General features: G+C 47.6%; 1 protein-coding gene across 2 annotated transcripts; it reads right to left on the bottom strand.

Moving 5' to 3' along the window:
- Positions 1-2,440: 2,440 nt before the first annotated feature.
- On the bottom strand, positions 2,441-21,423 carry LOC308592280 (FXYD domain-containing ion transport regulator 7-like). Of its 2 annotated transcripts, none has more exons than XM_081203634.1 (6): positions 21,229-21,423; positions 7,508-7,540; positions 7,047-7,121; positions 4,881-4,914; positions 4,702-4,736; positions 2,441-3,254 (listed from the first exon to the last, which is right to left on the bottom strand). In XM_081203634.1, exons 1-6 carry the CDS (start codon positions 21,254-21,256, stop codon positions 3,235-3,237), a joined length of 225 nt encoding a protein of 74 aa, XP_081059760.1. In that variant the 5' UTR covers positions 21,257-21,423; the 3' UTR covers positions 2,441-3,234. The 2 variants fall into 2 exon arrangements, with proteins under 2 accessions (XP_081059760.1, XP_081059759.1); XM_081203633.1 differs by lacking the exon at positions 21,229-21,423 and adding an exon at positions 12,741-14,169.
- Positions 21,424-22,305: the final 882 nt, after the last annotated feature.

Here is a 22,305-nt window from a genome sequence, read left to right as displayed (position 1 = left end):
GCTGGGAATTGGTACCTAAAGGGAAGCAAGTGAGACCCTGGTCGCTAAAGAGAGCAGCACATTTTTCTTGCAATCTCAGGGGAGGAGGCCCCACATCGCTGGATATATTTAGAGGCATGGCTCAGCCCCTGGATCCAGGTTTTTTACAGACTGAGGGCTCACCCACATTTCTGTTTGCCCCACTACTCCCCTCCCCTCTGGGTAAACCTGCTCTTTTCTGCTGAACTGGAGTAAATGTCAATTGGGTTTTCCCACAGATTGCTGTTTGTTCTGATTTAGCACTAAAGAGCAGGTTTTCAGTGGGAAAGCTGCGGGTCAGAGGCAAAACTGCTCAGTTGGTGCTGAGCGTGGTGCTGATAATGCCAAGCTTTCAGGTTCGCTCCCTGTATATTCCTGCATTGCAGGGGGATGGACTAGATGACCCTAAGGGTCCCTTCCGACTCTACAATTCTATTATTCTATTTTAGGCAAATTGCATACAGACCCGTGCCTAGGAAGTACAGGACAAGCAGGAAACTGCACAGATCCTTGTCTTCTAGGCACAGGACAAGCGGATGTGTGGATTGGCCCTTGTTGGCAGCGCGGCAGCCACACGCACCCTCTCAATTTGCCTCTTTCTGTATGTGTTCTGTTCCTCTTTCTTCTGATCATGGCAATTTACCAGGCCGCGGCCCAGGCAGCTGCTCATTCATCCCTTCCTTAGTTAAGGATGCCAGGATGTTCCAAGAATGGCTGGTGGGTTTTTTCCACCTCCCCCATCGCCACAATAACGCTGATTAGATGGTCGAGGGTTGCCAACTGGCCGCAAAACAAAGCCGCCTGTGCCGTTCTTCTGCAGCCTAAGATGCAGCCAGTTGGCAGGTGAAACATTTCACACCGTGGAGAGGAGCACATTCAGCTGCTCGTTTCTGCTGACCAACCAATGTTAAAAGCCAGCGGAAAAACAAAAACAAAAAGAGGGCATCTCAATAAGATCAAGGCCTTTTCTTCTCAGAAGGGCCAGACTAAACGTTGCAATTAAACGCGTTATTGCATTTAACACATCTGGGCTGTGTTTTTTATTTGTTTTTTGAAAAATAGCAGCTGTCATGGCACACCGTAACTTATTTAACGTTCTGCATTCTCGGGCTGAGATCCGCCTTCTCCACCAGCTCTTACCTGTATCAGGAAGGAAGACACATTTGGGGCCAATTGCAGCTTCCCCTCCACACATGGCAAGTAGCAGATTTGAGAAGTGGGGGGCAGTTTTTCATCAGATTAACACAGCCCTTCTTATGGCCTTGATTCCGATCGGAAGATCTGTGGTTCGAATCCATGCAATGGGTTGAGCTCCTGTTGCTCTGTCCTAGCTTCTGCCAACCTAGCAGTTTAAAGGCATACCAGTGCAAGTAGATAAATAGGTACCACCGTGGTGGGAAGGTAAACAGCGTTTCCATGAGCTCTGGCACTTGTCGCAGTGTTCCATTGCATCAGAAGTAGTCATGCAGGCCACGTGACCCGGAAAGCTGTCTTTCGGACAAACGCCAGCTCCCTCACCTGAAAGCGAGATGAGCGCCGCAACCTTTGACTGGACTTAACTGTCCAGGGGTCCTTTACCTTTTCTACCTGATCCTAATCAGCCCCCCCAAAAGCCGCCATTTTAAAAGGAATCGTAAGTGCAACTCCACATTTAATACAAAGGATTGTTTCCAACATTAGGCCCATTGGGATTAATTAACATGAGAAATTTGTGTCCATTAATTTCTATGAGTGCACTCCACATAGAATTTAGCTAGCTACAACCTGGTGTGTAGCTTATTCCTTAGTTCTAGAGGATGATGATGATGATGATTATTATTATTATTATTATTATTATTATTATTATTATTATTTTATTTCTGTCCCGCCCATCTGGCTGGGTTTCCCCAGCCACTCTGGGCAGCTCCCAACAGAGGACTAAAAACAGAATAAAACACATTAAAGACATTAAAAACTTCCCTAAACAGGGCTGCCTTCCGATGTCTTCTAAAAGTCAGATAGTTGTTTATTTCCTTGACATCTGATGGGAGGGCATTCCACAGGGCGGGCGCCACTACCAAGAAGGCCTTCTGCCTGGTTCCCTGTAACCTCATTTCTCGCAGGAGCGGAAGATCAGTAAAAAAAAAGAGGGGGTAGAGCTCAGCTCTTTTAGAGCCCAACTCCTGCCACTTATGCAGCAAGCTCAGAATTGCGGATCCCAAGACAGCTTGGAATCATAGACTTGTAGAGTTGGGAAGGACCCTGAGGATCATCTAAGTCTAACCCCCTGCAATGCAGGGATATGCATTTGTCCCACACGGGGAATCGAACCTGCAACCTTGGCGTTATCGGCACCATGCTCTAACCCACTGAGCTACCCAGTGGTGAGATGGAACTTTTGAGCCCGTTAGGGTACCAACAAACAAAACGAAGCAAGCGAGTCTAGTTAGAAAAAACAACCCACGTTTATTGATTGGTCAAAGTTTGCTCCATGCTTGGATGAGAGACACGGAGATGTGGATGGTACAGCAAGGAGAAGCTGTGAGCAGCGCCCCCTGGGGGGAGTGGAGTGTATGCCACAAAAGCAAGCCCTCCCTCGCTCCTTTTTATTCCTTCGGCTGGCCCTATCCTTGGCTTCACAGGTGGCCCAACACCACCACCCCACCCAAAAAAAGCGTCCTGGTTTCTAGCACTGGGGCAGATTGGCTCTTGGGTAGAATCCCCGTCCCCCTTGTGGCTATCGTGGTCATTGGACTTCTTTTTTTCTCACAGCGTAGCGGGAGGCACAGAAAGCAAAGCAGCAGCAGCTATGGGGGGGTTAATATGCCCAGAAGCAAGGGGGCATCGCTGGGGGGGGGGCGTGGTGTGGCATGGGGGGTGTTTCCCAGAGGGTGGCAGCAGGCAGCGTTATTGCAGTTTAAAGGGACCCTGTTTTGGGGGTTATGGGAACCAGCCCCCAGCGGGGTGGGTGCCAGCTGAAATAGACAGGCAGAGGGACTTTGCTACCTCATGGCCTGTGTAGCTCCCCCAACCCCGCCCAGGTGCCCGCCCCCGTCATGCAATGGAAGCGCAAGAGCTAACTGGTTATAAAATTGCCCCTCCCTTGTCGAGGATAGAACGGAGAGCCCCTCCCCCTCCCGGGCAGTCGGTGCCAAGGTGCCAAGGTCTCAGGAGAAATGTTCCTGGGCGCAGTTCATCCCCCAGCCAGTCGGGAGCAGCAGAGATTGGCGAGGGCACCTACACACCACCGGCTGGAGCTGGAAGAGAGAAGAAGAAGGAGGAGAGAGGGAGAGTTTGAGAGAAGAGTGGCAGTGGCCGTGGCAAGATGGAGAGAAGCGAATCCTAGCATTCGGGAGCCCTGGCAAACAATGTCTCCCTGTAGGCTTCCCAGCTGCTGCAGGAATCGTGCTCTCCGTTGCCATGGCATCACCATAGAGTCCTCAGCATCCCCTCCGACGTCAGCAAACTCCATGGTAACGGAAGGTGGGCGGGAGGTTACCTCAGGTGTGGGAGCTTCAAGCTGCCCTCCCTTTCGCAATTTCCTCAATGCCTCCGTAAGGAGAAGGTGAAGGGGGCAGAGAAGTAGGCACCTTCACATGTGCGCAAACACAGATCGATGGCGGGGGGGGGCTGTTTTCGCCTTGGCGAAACACCCTGGCCACTTTGAGGTGGTAGCTGTTCTTACAGGGGTCTGACCGCATCCTGGCAAATCCAGCTTGCACCATTGAAGTGGATTCGGCCCTCTTGTGCAGCAGGGCCCATTCCCCCTCCCCCCAAAATATTTATTTTTATTAATTTATTTTTGCAGTAAGGAAAGGGATGCGCTGGAAACTGAGGTAATGGCTGCTTTTGAAGCAACGTTGTCTAACCTCTCTGGGAAGAAATCAGAATGAATGTCTAATAAACGTGACCTCTCTTATGGGTAAAATATGGCGGTTCAGGTGGACCCCTGGCAGTGGAGGCTGGTCTGTTAGGGCATACATATGAGGCACTGCCCTGCCAACCTCAGTCTGCCCCTCAGACAGCCCCCTTCTGCCTGCCTTAGCACCCAGTCCAGGGTGCAGGGAAGGGCTCTGGCTGTCAGCTTCCTCCCCCTTAGTCTCACATACCCGTCAACTGTCCTGGAAAAAAACAGGACATCCCTTTTCTTTTTACGAGAGGCCCAGATGGCCATCATGATCTCACCCTATTTCAGGCTGCACCATTTTTGGGCATGGCGCACAGAAATTTGCATTTCAAAGCACCCCAAAACTCATGTTTTTGGGTGGTGTGCCGGAAAACAGTGCTTTGGGAGGGGGGCTGCAATCTCATGCAGGTCACGTGACTTGCTCGAGACCCAGAAGATGACGTCCCAGATTCGGGCCATGCTGTGCTGGAAGGTATGGTCTCAGTGTTGCATTTGTAGAACTCAACAAGGAAGAGGATGAGGATAAAACGAGAATTAGTTGGCTTCGCTTGTCATTGGCTCTGGCTTCACCTATTGGTGTCTCCAGCGCCCCCTACTGTTGGCCTCCGTACTGCCTACCCTACCAGTCCCAATGCACCAGCCACCACTGACCCCTGGTCTGCTTTTAAGTCGATTGAAAATAGAGAGAGAGAGGTTGTGTTGCCTGCTAAGTTTGCACAAGGATACACACACAAACAGGCCCATGAGATACCACTTGCCCTGTGCCTCCCTCCCTCCCAAGGCTACGCCACACTTACTAGGAGTCTTGCCCGGTGCCCTGGGGTCCGACAGGCTGCAGAGATGAAGACACAGAAAAGGGAACAAGTGAATAGGGATGAAGGGCACAACGTTTGAGGAGGAGGAAGGTCAGGTGGGGGTGTTGCAGAGTTCAGCTCAGGGATGAAGACAAGAGAGAAGGTGGTCAGGAAGCACCTACCTGGGGTCAGATTTTTTGCACTTGAACTTTTTACCTGCAGCAGGAGGGGAAGAGAGAGAGCAAAGTATGAGTGGAAGGGAAGGGCTGGGAGGCTGCAACAATGATCCTGTCTTGCTATCTGGTGGGACGAAGGGTCATTCATAAATAAATAAAAATACTACTGGGGCCTGTAACAAAACGTTGCAGCGTAACCTCACCCTCTTATTCAGGGCTGCTGCCCAGCTGGAAAAGGAGCCATGTAGTGCTGTTCAGAGCTCTCAGCATGAGGATAGCATGGTCTAGAGTGGAGGAAAGGACCCCCCTTCTCAAAACACACGGTAGACCCACGGGCCTCAGCTGTACTTTGTAGTGAAATGTGGCTCAGATTTAGGACTGGAGCATTCAGATGAGCTGAACTTGGGCATTTTGTAGCTCTATAGTGAAAGGTGGGTGAGTGTCTTGATAATGAGAAAGGGGAAGGGCACCCTTTTTCATGCCTGAAAGATCTGTGCACAATGTAGGCAAACTAGCTTGTTAACTTTACAGCATGCATCTACCCCCCCCTCCCACCATCTATCACCTTGTCTAGATAAAACTAATAGGGGCTTTAGCAAGGCAATTAACTCTTCTCCTCTCATTATCCCAGTTTCCTTCCTTCCTCCACCGCTGCCACTCTTTCGACTGCCACCTCAATATTCAACACAGTCCTGAAAGGTCACACAGGTCCTTAACAGGCTGCTATTAAAAAGTATTTTCCTTTTCATATTTTGTTTGTTTATGAAAAGATTACAGCTGTGTCATAAAATATAAGGTTATTGCTCGACAATAAAACGTAAAACGCTATTTAAATACAGTACAAAATAATCATTAAGGTGATTGGCTAATCAATAATGTTTTTAATGGCTGCAAAGGCCTGTCAGCCTAAAACGGTCTTCCTCAATCACTGCTGGAGGAGAAACTAAATGACTGACATCTAGCTAAGGCCAGTCGGGGGTCTGTAACTAACAGAGCTCCTCTGGATGGCCTCAGTGACAAATGTATATATACATCTTCCACATATACCTAGGGAGATCCCTTGGTTAACCCTTTCCCTTCCAATGAAACCCCCCCTGAAGCTGCTATTTGCCCTGGAAGTTGAGAAGTCACTGCTCCAGGCCCATCGCATGCAGCTGTATCTTGCATTTCTGTATCTCACAATGGATAAGGTTATCTATGCTCTGGGATGAAAATAATAAGCAGAATTCTTTGTATTCGTGTCCCGAAAGCAGGCTTCCCATAGGCAAATGGTTGGCCATTGTGAGAACAGGATGTTGGACCTTTGGTCTGACCCAGCAAAGCTCTTCTTATGTTGCTATGTATAAGCACAATGCAGAATATGACTAAATTTGCTTATGTTACATTCTTTTATCTACCTATCATGTGTGCCCCACCCTTCTTCCATGAAGCTTAGAGTATTGCTGGGGATTCACCACACAACAACAACAACAACAACAACAACCCTGTGAGTTATGTTAAGCTGAGGGAAGGGCCATGACAAGGACCAACACCATTGTTCAGTGGAACAGCTCATGCCTTGATGACTGAAGGTCCCAACATTCAATCTCCAGCATATCTACTTTAAAAGATCAAGTAACAGAAGATAGGAAAGACATCTCCATGAGTTTCGGGAGAGCTGCTTCCAACCAAGGGAGACAACCCTGGACTGGAATGCATAGGAGTCTTGACTTGATATAAAATACCTTCCCATGACTGGTCCAAAATCAACCAATGAGCTTTGTGGCTGAACAGGGATATGGATGTTGGTCAAAGTTCAACATGCTAGCCACTGCATTACTGTGGCATCTCATTTATGTTGCTTCTACTAGTCACTGGAGGGGATGAGCAGAGAGCTATTGTGGGCTCCTAATCCCCTGGCACCTCTGGCATCAAAAGTTTCCTGAGATGTTACTTCTAGAACCTTGTAGCAGGAAGGAAGGAAGGAAGGAAGGCTAGATTCTTCAGTAGCTGCTGATTCCTTTGGCTGATACAGGTATCTGCATTTGGGTAGTTTGTCGGCAGAATGGGGCAGATATTGGACCCAAGTAAAATATCAGAACTGGGAGCTGAGGGAACCAGACAGGGAGGCCAGTGTAGGAGCCAAGAGAGGCATAAAGGAAGCATACATCAATAAAAAAAGAAGTGACTCACTCAGTGCTATCAAGATTCCCAGCACAAACATGACGATGGCCAAGACCAGTCCCACTGTGCGCAGCGTATCATAGTCTGGAAGGGTAATGGAGCTGGTCAGAATGTACAATGTTCATGGTCACCCAAGCACCCAAACCAAGATGCCTTAGATGCCGTATCTGCCACCCAAAGACATGCCCCGCCTCTCCCTGTAAAACCCAGGCACCGCCACCCTTGCACCCCAACATCTTAACATCCCCACCTAGAGTTGGAAGGGACTCCCAAGGGGCAGCCAACTCCCTACAATATCTCTTCCTTCTCGTGTGGGGCAAAAGGATCTCCAGGTAAATTCTTCTCAGAGCAGATCCCATTGAGAATAGTGGACCCAAGTTAGCCATGCTCAGTAATTTCAGTGGGTCTACTTTGGGTATGACACAACCCTTACACCCAGCGACTGTGCTGCATTTAACAACATTACTCACCATAGGTGAAGGGGTCCATGTGGCTGCTGTTATCTGGGGAGAAAACAGAGAGTGAGAGTACAGTGAGCAGCCAGGCCTATTGTGCATTTCATTTCATTGTCTGGTAAATCATTGTCTTGGGTAATGTTGTACCCAATAGGATTCACTAAAAACAATGGCTTAAATAAATGTTGTGTAGTTCATTCCTGCATCCACTATGTGGATAGTGTCATTATACTCATTAGTCACTAGGTGGCGCTGGGCTTAGTTGTGCCTGGGTATTGCCATGCATTTCCTGTTGCTGTCCTGTTCTTATTTAAGAGAGATGCTAAAAGTTATTGCCTATCTTCTTCTAAGCATCCTCTAAGCCTTCTACATTTCTCAGTTTAGGGAACACAATCCGGTGAATCTGAAGTCACTGGTTCCCTTCAAACCGTTTGACACAGGATGTGCCATGAAGTGAGTCTAGCAGTGACCAGGACACTGAGTTGGAGGCTACAGCATCACTGCCCAAGGAGCTGCACCAGGTTCCTGGCTGGTGCTTAAGAAGGTGCTGAAACCCAAAGCTACCAGGCAGGAGCCCACATAAGAAGAGACCTCCTGGGTCAAGCCAAAGGCCCATTTAGTCCAACATCCTGTTCTCACAGTGGCCAACCAGATGCCTGTGGAAGCTCCCAAGCAGGATATGAAAGTAGTAGTAGTAGTAGTAGTAGTAGTAGTAGTAGTAGTAATAATAATAATAATAATAATAATAATAATAATAATAATAATAATACATTTTAATTATATCCCGCCCTCCCCAGCCGAAGCTGGGCTCAGGGCGGCTAACAACAATCAAACAATCAAATAATCCAACATTCTAAAAACATTTCATTATAAAAATTAATTAAAATCAAATTAATGGCAACCGTTAAGCAAAATTCTGTGCAGGTTGCCAGAGGAGGGAGTCAGGCTGTGCCCTGACCAAAGGCCTGGTGGAACAACTCTGTCTTGCAGGCCCTGCGGAAAGATGTCAGGTCCCGCAGGGCCCTAGTCTCTTGTGACAGAGCGTTCCACCAGATTGGGGCCGCAGCCGAGAAAGCCCTGGCTCTAGTTGAGGCCAGCCTAACCTCTCTGAGGCCTGGGACCTTCAGGATGTTTTTATTTGCAGACCGTAGGTTCCTCTGTGGGGCACACCAGGAGAGGCGGTCCCATAGGTACGATGGTCCTAGGCCGTATAGGGCTTTAAAGGTAGCCCCCTCCTCACTTGTGATTCCCAGCATGCTGCCTCCAGCAGTAAAGGCAAAACATAGCCAGAATGTCTAGTAGATAGTGATGACCTCACCATCCATGAATTTGTCTAACCCTCTTTGAAAACCATCAAGCTTGGTGGTCATCGCTACATCTAAATCAGGTGTTGTAGAACCAGAACTAGGATTCTCAAGAGCAATTTGCCCTGAGCTTGAGGAACAAACTGACTCCCACACTACCTCACCCTAGTTCAGGGCTTGGGAACATTTTTCAGGCCAAAGGTCTCATTGCCTTCTGGGACGGTGGTAGGAGGGGCCAGAGGCAAACGTGGGTGGAGCCATGAATGTACATGTTACCTTGGTATAGCAGACTACCTCCTATACGCAGATGCACACACTCTTCTCTTTCATCCAGGCAAGAAAGAGGCAGGATCAGAGTTTAAGGACAAATTCCAGACAGGCAAAAGCATCCAAGGAAGGTGCAAAGTAGGGCTGGTGAGGGGTGTGTCCTGGAGAGAGGGTGTGGCATGGGGAGAATCCCAAGGACCAGAGAAAGAGGCTTGGAGGAGTGCATTTGCTCCTTTGGCCAGAGGTGCCCCACCCCTGTTCTTCAAAAGGAGTGGACTGGAGAAAGAAGCTCAAAGGGCCCCTTCCACACCTTGTCACTAGGAGCTCTCCTTGGTGCTGTTGGAGCAAATTGCTTCCTAGGAGCTCTCCCTGGTGGTGCTAACAACTAACCTGCTTGACTGCCTTGTGTAGATCAAGACAGGATTCGAGCGTGGCATGAGTGGGTTCAAACAGGATTGCCAGGCATCATTCTTCTAACTTCCTAAGATCTAAAGCAATGAGTGATGATATAATAGCTGGGGTTTTGACCATGGTCCTCCGCTCACTAAGCTCTTCTACCCTACCTGTTATTCAGCAAAGCTATAAGTTGTCCTTGATACAGTAAGTGGGAAAGGAGGGGAGGTAGTGGGACCAATGGGCAGTGGGTTGAGAGGTACAGCGACTGGAGCTGCTTTCAACCTTTTAAAGATAACAGGTATGAATTGACACCTATCACTTGCTTCCAGGCCAGGATGGGATTTCTGCCATTGTAGAATGAAGAACACATTTTTTCTAAGAATTGACCATTAAGTGCCTGCCTCTGCGTGTATATATAGCAACTCTGGTTGGGAGTGTTTTGCTTCTGATCCCAAGATGTTTTGATACCTGATTGGAAAATTCAAATGGTGTCCCCTCCCCATGGTAAAAAAAAATGTGAATAGCTGGCGGTTTGACATCCTTCAGTATTGCCTACAATTTGAGGCAACTGCCTTAATCTTCCTAATTTTATTTATTTGTGTTTATTTCCTTATAATGATGTATTGTGTTTCTTCCGTCATTGAACCCAAGGCGTCACCCTACCAGAAATGAACCAGACTTGGACCTGTCTAGCTTCAGTAAGGCGGCGGTCCCACATTCCTTCAGACTATATCATGGCATCTAATGGAAGGGCAGGCCCTAGTTCTCCAAACAGTGGTCTTGGACCACGTTGGGTAACATCTTTTAACAATGCAATTCTGGATGCTGCCTCTGAGCTGGGAATGTGGTTCTGGTCTTGTGCATGCCCCCAAAAGGGGTGCAATTGGAGGGAAATAAATCTTGCAAAAGAGTACCTTTTTCTGGAGTGGTACAGAAAGTGTTTTGCTTGTTGTGCAAGTGGTCCCTTGAAGAAGGCAAAGATGGGAGTCGAACAGTACTGCAACCTGCCATCTAACCTAATCACACTTTCAGTGGATCATGAAGGCCCTTATAGGTTCCTGCCCTATGGTGTTCTGGGTATGCAGAGCCTATACACTCAAACCAGTTTCTAAACCTCTTTAGTGGCTGAAGTTCCCGACTAAGGAACTCTGTGAAATCTTGTTCTGGTGAAGGGTCTGGTCTCTCTTAACGCAAACTTCCCAGTACCTTCCAAAAATGCCAGTTCCCATGATCCTTCAGAAGAGACTTGGAGAGTAAAACCAGTTTCAAATTGGTTTTAATTTTGCAGTGTAGACGTGCCCTGATAATGATTCCAACAGTACTGTCAAGACAGGACAGAGTGACACTGACTCATCAGGGAGTCTGGGGTGCTTACAGGCAATGGTGGATTCTTTTAACTCGGTGGCAGGGCACCTGCATTAAATGCAGAAGGCCACAGGTTCAATCCCTGGTATCGCCAGTTAAAAGGATTTACCAGCAGGTGATGGGGAAGACCTCTCTTGCCTGTGAGGAACATCGTTGACAGCTCCTTGCAACTCGAAATATTGCCACGTTTCTGACTTATGGGGGGGTGGTGGATCACATTCCACATAGAGGGCAAATCTAAGCTGCACCAGCGATTGGCCACAGAGGCCATTTTCAGAATGCCAGGGCCACAGAACAAGGAACACCATCAAGAGTGACTGTGGGCGTATACAGAGTGCCTTTCCCTCACCAGTAACTAATCACACACAGCCATCTATCTAGGCTTCAGTGAAAGAGGTTCTAGGCTAGAGGTTATGACTTCAAACACATTTCCAGCGAACATGACATCCCACAGGTGTTTGGCCAACAGAGGTCTAGACACATCACACTGAGACGGGGTTCATTCTCCTCACCACCAATGGTGTCTTGGCCGCTTGATATAATTTCAGCCATATTTTCAGGAAAGGCAGATAAATGCAGATCTCCCATATTCTCCAGCTTCTTGTAACCCATACATGAGCCAAACACCCCTCAACTTGAGAAAATCCTTGGGAAGACGGTGTGGTGCAATGGTTAGAGTGTTGGACTAGGATCTGGGAAATTGGGATTCAAAGCTCCATTCAGCCATGAAGCTCCCTGGGTGAGCTTTAGCGAGTCACTGTCTCTCAGCCCAGCCTACCTCACAGGGTTGTTGTGAGGATGGAACAGGGAGGGGAAAAAAGCACCTGGGTCATCTTGAGCTCCTTCGAGGAAAAAGTGGGATAAATTAATACATTTTTTAAAAAATCATCTGCATAGCCAAAGATAACCCAGCTACACAAATATACACACCTGCCCACTCTGACATTTCTTCCACCTTTTTGTAAAGGCCACTCACCTCACACACAGAATGACATTTGACCACACACACCCGAAAAAAACCCTCCCCAATTCTCTGCACCATCAACCTCTCCCTCTATCCATCCCTTTTGGTGCAATACCTGATATGCCCCAGATTTCCAAATGGAGCTGCTATGTCTTTTAGGAGCAACACAAAAAGAGAAAATACCAGCTGCTGCAACTTCTCCCGATATATATTTATACTTCAGGCAGCAGGCAGCTTTCTCTGCTAAGGCTGGAAGTGACGTTAAAATCGAGAGTTAACAAGACACACGCACACCGGTTTTCACTTGCTCCCTTCTCCCATTCTCAAAAGTGCCCCCTCCCACTGCCCCCCTAAGTCAAATCGCCACCTATGCCCCTCCTCTAAGAGCAGATCTCGGCTCCATCATTCTGGGTTATTGGGAGCAAAGGCCTGCTTCAAGTGCCCCTACCTCTTATTAAACAAACCCACCCTACCCGTCCCGGTCACCTGCATAAGTGATTCCTTCTCTCTCCCCCCTTCCCCCCCCCCGCCCAAACCTATCTGCAGAATATAGGTAGGGAGAGGGCTCCAAAGTGCTTGATGCAAGATTGAGGGCGGTTGCTGCTGCAGCGCAGGGACTGCGGATGAATAATGCAAACTCCAATGCAGGGGATGGGGAGTTGCCATGGAGACAGGACACCGCATAGCCGGGCGCAGTGTCTTAATCCGCTGCCAGGGCTAGGAGGGGGCAGCTGAGGAGACAGGATGCTCGCTTGGGGAGCCACGCAGCTGGCGCCTTGCCAGCTGTCGACAAGAAACTTTCCTGGCTGGGGCTCCTCCTGCTCCCCACCACGAAACAAGCACCCCTCGTTTTTTAAACTCACAAGAGCCCTGCCAGTGGAGGGCTGGCGAATGAAAACGACCACCGTGTCCTCAGATCCCCTCTTGCGCTCCCAAGAGTCCCATCTCTCACCCTTCCTGCTTCCCTCTGCCCCTCCTGTAGCCCCTGCAGCCTGTCCAGGAATCCAGGGGGCCAGACAGGAGGCTGGCGTGTGGGTCAAGCTCCCCCACCGCTGAGTCAGCAGGTTTCCCAGAAAGTTCTGGAAGCAGGCCAGGGAAACACCCTGCAGACAGCAATAACCAGGGCAGCCGCAGAGATAAAGGGAGAGGCGTTTCCGAGAGATGCTTATTAAATGGAGAAGCATTTCTTTCTCTCTCTCTCCTTCTCCCCACAACACCTCCTGCCACAATCAGGCCGTGGATGTCCTCGCCTGCCCACCAAAATCAAAGCAGCCTATGAGGCTGGTGCTCTGCAGTGCTGAAGATGCCTAGGAATTCTGTTTAAAGTGCTGACCCTGTTCAGAATTTGGGATTAGAGGTTGGAAGGTGGAGGTGGGGTGTGTGTGGCTCCAGGCCAGACCCTCAGAAGTCCTTGAAGTAAAACAGCATTTCTTTGGCTGGCAGATTCTTCCTGGGCAGGGGTCCAGGATAATGCCGGTGGTAGGTTAAGGACTGTGAGCGTTTGGAAAGGTACTTCTGCATCTGAAAACTGCCTGAGGCAGGAACTCTTAATAGGCAACAATATCTGCTCTTATAGGATAAGCATTAGTGGTGCGTTGACCACAAGCAGTTTCATTCTGGGCTAGACGGCTCCAGTAATTAAGTCACAGAGCCTGTTCTCAGAATGCCAGAGCTCGGCCCTAGAAACGCAATTAAGATCAGTGGCCCTAAGCATGTGCAGAGTGCCTTTCCCTCATCAGTGACTCAGCCTGCCATCTAGGCTTAAGTAGAAGAGTTCCAAGTTGGCAGGGTCGTGGTATGATTTCAGACACTATTTGCACACTACAAATGTAAACTGAGCAGTAAATAATGTAGCTTCCCCAAAGGGTTCTGGAAATTGCAGTTTTGTGAGAGTGCAAAGAACCCTCTTTTTGGAGGCCCCAAGGTGTCTTCACATTATGGTTCCAGAGTTATTGGTTGGTAATCATGACAGTTAAGCAGGCTAGAAACCGTGTAGTCCATATTTTAGTCTGGCCCCTCTTTAAAAATTAAGCTCTGGTCACAAGTCTATCCTGTGCATGGGAACTAGCTTTGGGTGGTGATGATGAGCCTTATTATTGTTGCTATTGCAAATACTGTTTAAAGGTTCATTGTAGATCAGAAGCAAATGTTGGAGAGGACTTTAGTCTCCAGCAGATTCTAATCTGAATTTGTTTATAAAACCTGCCCATCAGAATGTTTTTCACTACACCCAGCTATGGAGACTGTTGGATACTTAGTTTTTAAGGTGCAGAGATGTTGACTTTAGCAAGAATACTTAATATTGCCTTAAAACTCACCTACAAAAATTAGTTCATGTTCTTTCAAATATCATAATCATTTGAATTTCAGAAGCAAAACTGGATTGTCTGAACTTTTTTAAAAAATCAAATCTGAATATGGAGGTGTTAATTAATTCCAAATTTGTGTGAATTTCCTTTCTCCTGTTACTCTAATGCGAAGTCGTCAATGGGCTCAGAGGGTGGTCCTAGACAACTCCCTATGGTTTAACTTGACTTCTCCATCTCTGAAATGGAAGTAATAAAGCAGGAGCCTACAGGCTTCTTATGAGGCTCAGTGAGATAAGGACTGTAAAATACTTCAAATGAGAAGTAATACATTAATTATGAGTCACCAATATTATTCTGCAAAGTAGTATCTCCTTAAAATTGTGGATAGGCAGGCAAGAGCTTTGATGGAGGAACTGTCTCATTTATCATGGTATGAGCAAGACAGCCAGTTGTTACTGGATAGGTTCTGGAGAGGATCAGCTATGGAACAGATTTGGGGAGATTGGGCTCTAGGTGCATAGGAGGACTCAAGCTTCAAGGTGACACAGAACTCTTCAGCGGGCAAATCGAAGAGTTCTGTCACAAATTTAAAAACTGGTGCACTTGTCCAATAGGTCCCTCTATTTGTCAGGAGCCTTTCAGCAAACAATGGAGCTTTTCACCTCAAATAATTCTCCATCGGGCACAAATAACAACCACTTCTCATGAATATGCAAACATCCAGCACTACACATAAGTGACAGCTCTTAGGTTTCTCTGCTGGTGAAAAATAGCAGCAGAAATATCAGAGGAAGTCTCTGTTGGTGTCACAAGACATGTCCTCATGATCAACTACCACAGATTTCTGAAATCCTTAATATCCTTTAAACCACTCTGTTTGACCACAAAATCAAGGTGGCTGAGAATGCCCTCCCCCCACCCGATTCAAATTATGTGTTCAGTGGCTATTGATGGCCGCAGAAACAAACCTAGCAGTTCAGCCCTACACATTCCAAGCCTATAATCAGAAATAAACCCCACTGAGTTCAACTCCCAGGTAAGTGGGCCCAGGACTGCAGCCTAAATGTTTCCACATTCAGTAACTTGGGTTAAAAACCAACAATACATGTGATTCTGTGAATAATACCCCAAGAGAGTATCCCCTAAGGAGGTTAGTGCAGCCGTGGGTATCTGAATTCATATGGAATTTACTTCCTACCTGTTTTCCCTAGTACGTAAATCTGAGGCCCTTTTTTGTGTACCTCCTCTATGAGAGGTTCTGAGGCTGGCAACAACACAAGAATTGGCCTTTTCTGCAGCGGCTCCGCATTTGTGGCATGCTCTCCCCAGGAAGGTTCATGAGGCATCTTCATTATATATATTTTAAGGCACCAGCCTTTAAAATGTGTTTGTGCGAGGTGGGGTTATTAATAATGATGATGACGACGACGATTATATTATTTATACCCCACCCATCTGGCTAAGTTATTTTGTTGCTTCTGTTTTAACTATTTCTTTGTGCTTGTATTGTTATCTTGTGAGCTGCCCTGAGATCTTTTGATGAAGGGAAGTATATCAATCAATCAATCAATCAATCAATCAAATAAATGAATGAATAAGTGGGTAAATCTATGGCTGTACGGTTTTGCAGGCTATCCAAACTTGGCAAGGGAAGCTTCCTCCTAGAGGCTGAGAGAGGAAAGGCTTTCTCAAACGTTACACAAGTGATTTTCAAAGGATAGGTAGCCTGGCAATGCAAGAGTTCCAAAAGGGGATACAGTATTTATTTAACTCACTAGTTTGGGGTGGGGAGTGGGGAGAGGACTTTACCAACAGCAACCACACTTCTAGCAGGGCATACATGAAAAATGCAAACAGATGTGCAGGTAAGTAACAAACAGCCAGTGCTCACATTCGGGAATCTGGTAGGTGCTTATCACAAGCCATTTAGGGACTACTATGCCTGGTACATTTGTTTTAGCCCTGAGCAAATTGCTGTAAGCATACACCTAAACATCTAAAGAATGAATGCAACCAGGGCTGGATTTAGGTTTGATGACGCCCTGAGCTACTGAAGGTAATGGGGCCCTTTATATGTCCAGCTGTCCTTTGTCAACAACAAATTGTCGCTGTTTCTTGTGTTGAATATATGCTATATGGTGATTTATGGACCTAATAAGTATCTAAAGCCATTTGCACATAACAAAATATGTATTTTATCAAAGTAATTGATATAGAAATGAGCAAACCAGTGATATTTTAGGGAGCAGGCTAGCAGGCGGGGCCCATTACTTACATCATAGGAGCCTACACAACACAAAACACTGTTGCAGTATCTAGGTTTTATTTTATTTGTTTTTTATCTTATATTTTGGAAATGTACATCCAGTTTTTTTCCTTTAATTTTTTTTGGGGCCCCCAAGAAAGTGGGGCCCTAAGCTATAGCTTGTTTAGCATATACATAAATCCAGCACTGAATGCAGCAAACTTTTCCATCATACAAGCATGCTTGGCAAGGAGCTGCAATTGTCTGGCTCTCCCTGTTGACTGCTGCGGAGTACACAAACTTAAGTTTGCCACTGCAAATGGCCCTGAGCAGCTGAGTTACTAAGCAGGCGCATAACCTTCTGTGGCTGGGATCAATGCATGTAGCAAACAATAACCTTTCCTGACTCCCTCCAACTTCCCAGCCTGCGTGCAGGAAAGCACATCACCTTGGCCTGGGCAGAGAGGGCAGTTCCATCACAACTAGGAGGAGGGGAACTGTTGCAGACTGCTGGATGCATGCATGCATGCACGAACACACACAAAAGCACACCCTGTACGCTCGCCTTCCCTAGTAAACAGACGTACACCTTTCCTAGAACGCCTGCAGACTGGCGGCTGGTCCAAAAGTCCCTCCCAAGCAATGCCTTATTCACCACAGGGTCACATTTCCAGAGAGTATTACAACCACACTTCAAACAGGGGAGATGGTCACACACATTTTGAGCATTATGTGTAATAGAGGCTTGTTCCCTTGCTTCGTACCTGGCAAACATCCTATTTATGAAACCGCAGGTACCCTGGTTGTTGGATCACATGGAGGAGGGGAACATAGGAAGCTGCCTTCTACAGAGTGAGGCCACTGTCTGTCTAGCTCAGTATTCTCTACACCAGGGGTCAGCAACCTTTTTCAGCTTGGGGCTGGTCCACCGTCCCTCAATCCTTATGGGGGGACCGGACTATATTTTTTTTTTGGGGGGGGGAATGAACGAATTCCTATGCCCCATAAATGACCCAGAGATTCATTTTAAATAAAAGCACACATTCTACTTATGTAAAAACACCAGACAGGCCCTACAAATAACCCAGAGATGCATTTTAAACAAAAGCACACATTCTACTCATGTAAAAACACGCTGATTCCCGGACCATCCTTGGGCCAGATTGAGAAGGCAATTGGGCTGCATCCAGCCCACGGGCCTTAGGTTGCCTACCCCTGGTCTATACTGACTGGCAGCAGCTCTCCAGGACTTCAAGCAGGGAGTCTCTTCTACCTGGAAATGCTGTGGACTGAACCTGGGACCTCCTGCATTTGAAGCAGATCTTCTACCACTTAGACACAGTCCTTCCCCAAGGGCTACAGAGACCCTCCAGCAACAATCTACACATTCTAAGTTAACTCTATGCACATGCCCCCCCCCCATGTTAAATGAATGTATGGAGAAGGAGAGATATTGTGCTCTTGACCCCACCAGCCTGTCACCCCAATGGCTGAGCATTCAACATCACTACGAACCGTGCATGTCCACAGCTGCAACAGCCTTAACAGCTACAAACTGGATCAAGCAAATGAAAAGAGCTTCGATTTGATTAGGGAGCCAGATAATACTCAGCACAAACCATAATTTAATACTTAAAACACAGTCCGTAAAATATTCCAGAATCACTATTCACATTTGCAGGGGGGGGTGTATATACAGGGGGTTGTTGTTTTTTGCAGAGGATGGAAGTAACTATTCCCCATAGACTCTGCCTACTGCATTGATCCAGTTGCAAGCCTTAAGACCAATAAAACAAGATACGTACTGGTAACATTTTCTTGTTTTAAAACCAAGAGGATTGGTAATGAAAAGAATCAGGGAAGGGAGTCCTAAAACTGGAGAACCAGAAATCCAGGCATATCATCCAAAAATAGGCAGTGCTTCAATTGCAGGGAGAGAGTCTGTCCCCCTTAGCCTTTTCGACGGCCATTTCAGCTTCTGTTTTTAGAAATCTATTGAGGGGGTATGATTTAGCTGAAATTGGAGGAAGTCAGCAGTGGGGCTTGTAGGTTTCCTTAAGGGTGCTCCAACCCTATACAACATTTAGAAGACACCTGAAGGCAGCCCTGTATAGGGAGGTTGTGAAGGTTTAATGTTTTATTATATTTTTCTATGTGTTGGAAGCTGCCCGGGGTGGCTGGGGCAACCCAGAAAATATTTGTTGTTATTATTATTATTACTACCCCCTACTCAATTGAGTAGAAGAACCTTATGCATGTACACACACAGCACATGTAATACCATATGTGTGACCACTAGGTGACAGCATGGCTGGCAGACATATGGAGTGTTTGGTGTGGGGTGTTCGATGGGGAGGTGAAATGTATTCATGCCCCTATTGTCAATTGTTGTCTCATCCTTAGCACCTAACTCCTATGTATGTTTACCTGCCAATTGCCTTCCTGATTCCTCATGGGAACTAGGAACATCCATCACTACCAAGCCCCAAATGTATGGGACAAACTTAGATACCATGGCCATGCACTCAAATGCACAGAATCGCAGATCTCGCCCTCTTGCAAACACCCACTCAATACAACATACACACCCAGGAGAAAATGCCATTCATGCACACACACAAAACTAGCAGATGGTACAGCATACACACACAATCACACCATCTGCACCTAGCCTGAAACTTCACACACACAATGGTAACATGGCATTCATAGAATCAGGTCAAGCATTCACCCTAACACACCCAGGACAACATCATTTATACAAATAAGCCAAGAAGATACAGCATCTGTTTTTGCTCCTGTCTACAATCGCATCCTAACCGAGACAACTTTTATATAGAGGAGATACTCCATTTAAATGAGCTATCCAGGCACATTAATGTATTAGATGTAAATTAGGGAGAGTGAGATGTCAAGAAGGCTGTGTCTCTTCAGACTTCATGCCAAACCATGGTTTGCACCAGCCATCGTTTAGATCCCCAACCAGCTTGTGTTTTCAAACGTACAGCAGGCAAACCGTGGTTCAGAGTGGCTCGCTTGCGTTCCTTTTTCTGTCTGCTCAGCATTCTTTTCTGGGTGTACCAGCCCTTGGAGGTGGAACAGCAACTGTAACTGCAATCCATCCATTCAGATGCCACGCCAAGCTACAGTTACTGCAAATCATAGTTTGAAAACCCATTACAAACCATGGTTTCTGATTCTGGTCCACGCAACACAGATTCTCTGTGTGGGTTTCACAGGAAACTATGGCAAAGGTTCTCTAACCACGGTTTGGCATTGTGTCCGAAGAAGTGATTCTTAGCGTATGTGGCTGGAGGGGCCAAAGTTCAGGCAGGGAGCCAATGCTTTGCATTCAGAATGTCCTGAGTTCGGATTCCAATATTACCAGTAAAAAAGGGTCAGACAGTGGGGCAGGGGACCCTCTGTCTGAGATCTTTGAGATCTGCTGCTGGTCAGTTTACTGGACTGGGTGGACAAACAGTCTGACATGATACGAAGCATCATAGATGTGAGATATATCATCTACAACAATTTCTGCAAAGAATCAATATCTCACACACTCACTCACTCACAGACACACACTCCTCTGCACCATAAGCAACTCTCAACACTGTCAAAGCCGGGAAAAGTAAACAGGGCATGTACACTGTGTACGCAGCACACAAGCACAACTGACTGGGCATTCAGAGCTCTGCACAAACTCTCCCTCTTCCACCCCCAACCCTCGCCATCAAAACAACCGCAGCATCCCTGCTTCTGCAAAGTTGCACATTCCATCCAAGCATCCAACCCCCTTGATGCACAGAGGCTGCCGCCGCTGCCGCTGGGCAGCATCCTGGTCCTCCCCGTGCTGTCAGTCAAACAGCAGCTGCAGAAGCTGATGACTTCAGGCTTCCCAGGACTGCAGTGAGCTGGGCAACATGCTATGTGACTGCAAACACACACACACAGAGCCCACACATTTAGCCCCTGCAGCGACTCCTCCCGGGGGGATTCTGCGGGGGGGAGGAGAGAAGAGGAGGGGAGGCGAGGAAGGAAGCAAGCAAGCAGGAAGGCAACAGCTTCACACCTGCCTCTGCAGTCTCCAGTTAAGCAACAGCCACACATTGAGAAATGCCAGGGCAAAAGGTGCTCTCTCGCACACGGAGCACCTGCCGGCTCACAACAAATTGCCAACAGCCCCAGCCAAGGTTTCCTGGGGATGGTCCTGCAGCCCCCGCGGGACCGTCTCCCCATCGCAGCTGCTCCCCGGTGCCTCAAAGTTGCAGAAGCACAAGCGCTGCCGCCCCACTCCACCCCGCAACACACACACACACACAAATATCCTCCTCCCTCCTGATGTAAGGAATTGCAGGGAAAGGAGGGAGCGGGGCAGTTCAGTGCAGCCAGGGTTAGCGCAGTTTTCGACACCCAAATCGGAAGTTCTTTCGTCTGCTCCAGAGCGATTCCGGAGCAGGAGCAGCAGCTCCGGATTCCTGGCTCCTTCAAAGGAAATCTGCCGGTTCGTTTTTGCCCGGAGAAGCGAGTTTCGTTTGAACCAAGCGGGGCTTCCTTTTTTGCACGCGCAAAGGAGTGGGTTTTGTGCGGGGTCTCCCATCAGCGCCCCACTCCTCCAATTTCTTCTCTGCTTCTGGAAGGAAGCGGGTGGCTAAAACTCGGGCTACCTCAAAACATAGTAATGTGGCGGGCAAATACCTAAACTACCCCCCGACCCAGAAAACTCATTGCCTCTGATTTCCAAGAAGGCTTCCTCCTGCCCCGCAATATCTAGTCTTGGGCAAATCGGGGGGCTGGACTAGATGAGCTTGTGGGGTGCCCCGCTCGGAAGCCCCCCTCACCCAGTCCTTGCCCCGTCTCCCCCGGAGGTGGGAGGGGGCGAATCTCACCATGCAGGGGCGTCGGGGGGGTAGCCATGGTGGTGGTGGTGGTCGATGCGGTGACGCAGCTGCTCCTCTTCGCGGGTCCGATCCGTAGCCAAGAGCGAATGCGGCACAGCCCAGCTGGGAGGGAGAAGCGCTAAGACTGGCGTGAAGATGCGGGGCTGGCGGGTGTTTTTCCCCCTCTCTTCCTCCCCCCCCCTCGTTCCACGTGGGGAGGGAGGGGCCAGTGGAAAGTGAGAGGAGGATCGAGGAAGGAGGAGGTGGAAACCTCAGACCTTTGACTTGCTTCTTACCGCCCCACGCGCTCCATCCCAGGACCCTTAGGAAAGAGAACCCAGGAATCCTGCATGTGGTTCACACACACACACACACACACACACACACACACACACACACACACAAGTTCCCAGCTCCCAAAATCACACCTCCTCTTCTTCCCTCACCCCCAGACAGGATGTAGTGGTAGCCACTGGTTTAAAGGGTTTGAGTGGTGGGGGGGGGAATAACTTTTTTAAAGCCTTTATTCGTTTAATGGATATGCCACTTTCCCCCAGTGTCCAAAGCAGTTCACAAGAGACATCAGCTACTTTTTATTTATTTGTGATTTTTTTTAAAAAAAAAAAAACCTTCAAAAATGCACGGGCGCAACTGAAAACAAGTACGTAAGGCCAAGTCAATAAATCAAATTTAATATTAGGATGAAATAATACAAGCAAATGCAAGGTCAACGTTAACAGGGGAAAAGAACGCAATTCTCCATTCCCATATCCAGGTACATCAACAGCACAAAAGGTGTGAGAGCCGGCAGGGTGTGTCGGTGGAGGAAGATTGGAAGAAATTTAAAGACTATTTACAGAAACATTGTAAAATAAATGAATGTTGGAATGATGTTGGAATGAATCTAGGCGATTTTAGCAAAAATGTATCAAAGATTTAAGAAAAATAGACTGTTAATTGGTGAAAAGAGGGAAAGTAAATTTATATCAAGATCAAGATAAATTTTCAGGATAAAAATTTTGAAGAGAGGGAAAGGATTTGCTGAAATGGATAATTGACTTAGAATACAAAAAAGGGAGGTGTGAG

The sequence above is a fragment of the Podarcis bocagei genome (genome assembly GCF_964188305.1).
Source record: "Podarcis bocagei genome assembly, chromosome: 7".
Classification (NCBI taxonomy): Eukaryota; Metazoa; Chordata; class Lepidosauria; order Squamata; family Lacertidae; genus Podarcis; species Podarcis bocagei.
This window is presented reverse-complemented; position numbering and strand designations above follow the sequence as displayed.

Bases quoted from the DNA above. Each gene is read 5' to 3' on its own strand.
- LOC308592280 (XM_081203633.1), bottom strand. From the start codon at position 12,972: ATGCTTCTCCATTTAATAAGCATCTCTCGGAAACGCCTCTCCCTTTAT. The intron at 7,122-7,507 runs GTGAGTAATGTT...TTACCCTTCCAG, and splicing joins CATGGACCCCTTCACCTATG to ACTATGATACGCTGCGCACA. The intron at 4,915-7,046 runs GTGAGTCACTTC...CTCCTGCTGCAG, and splicing joins GGGAATCTTGATAGCACTGA to GTAAAAAGTTCAAGTGCAAA.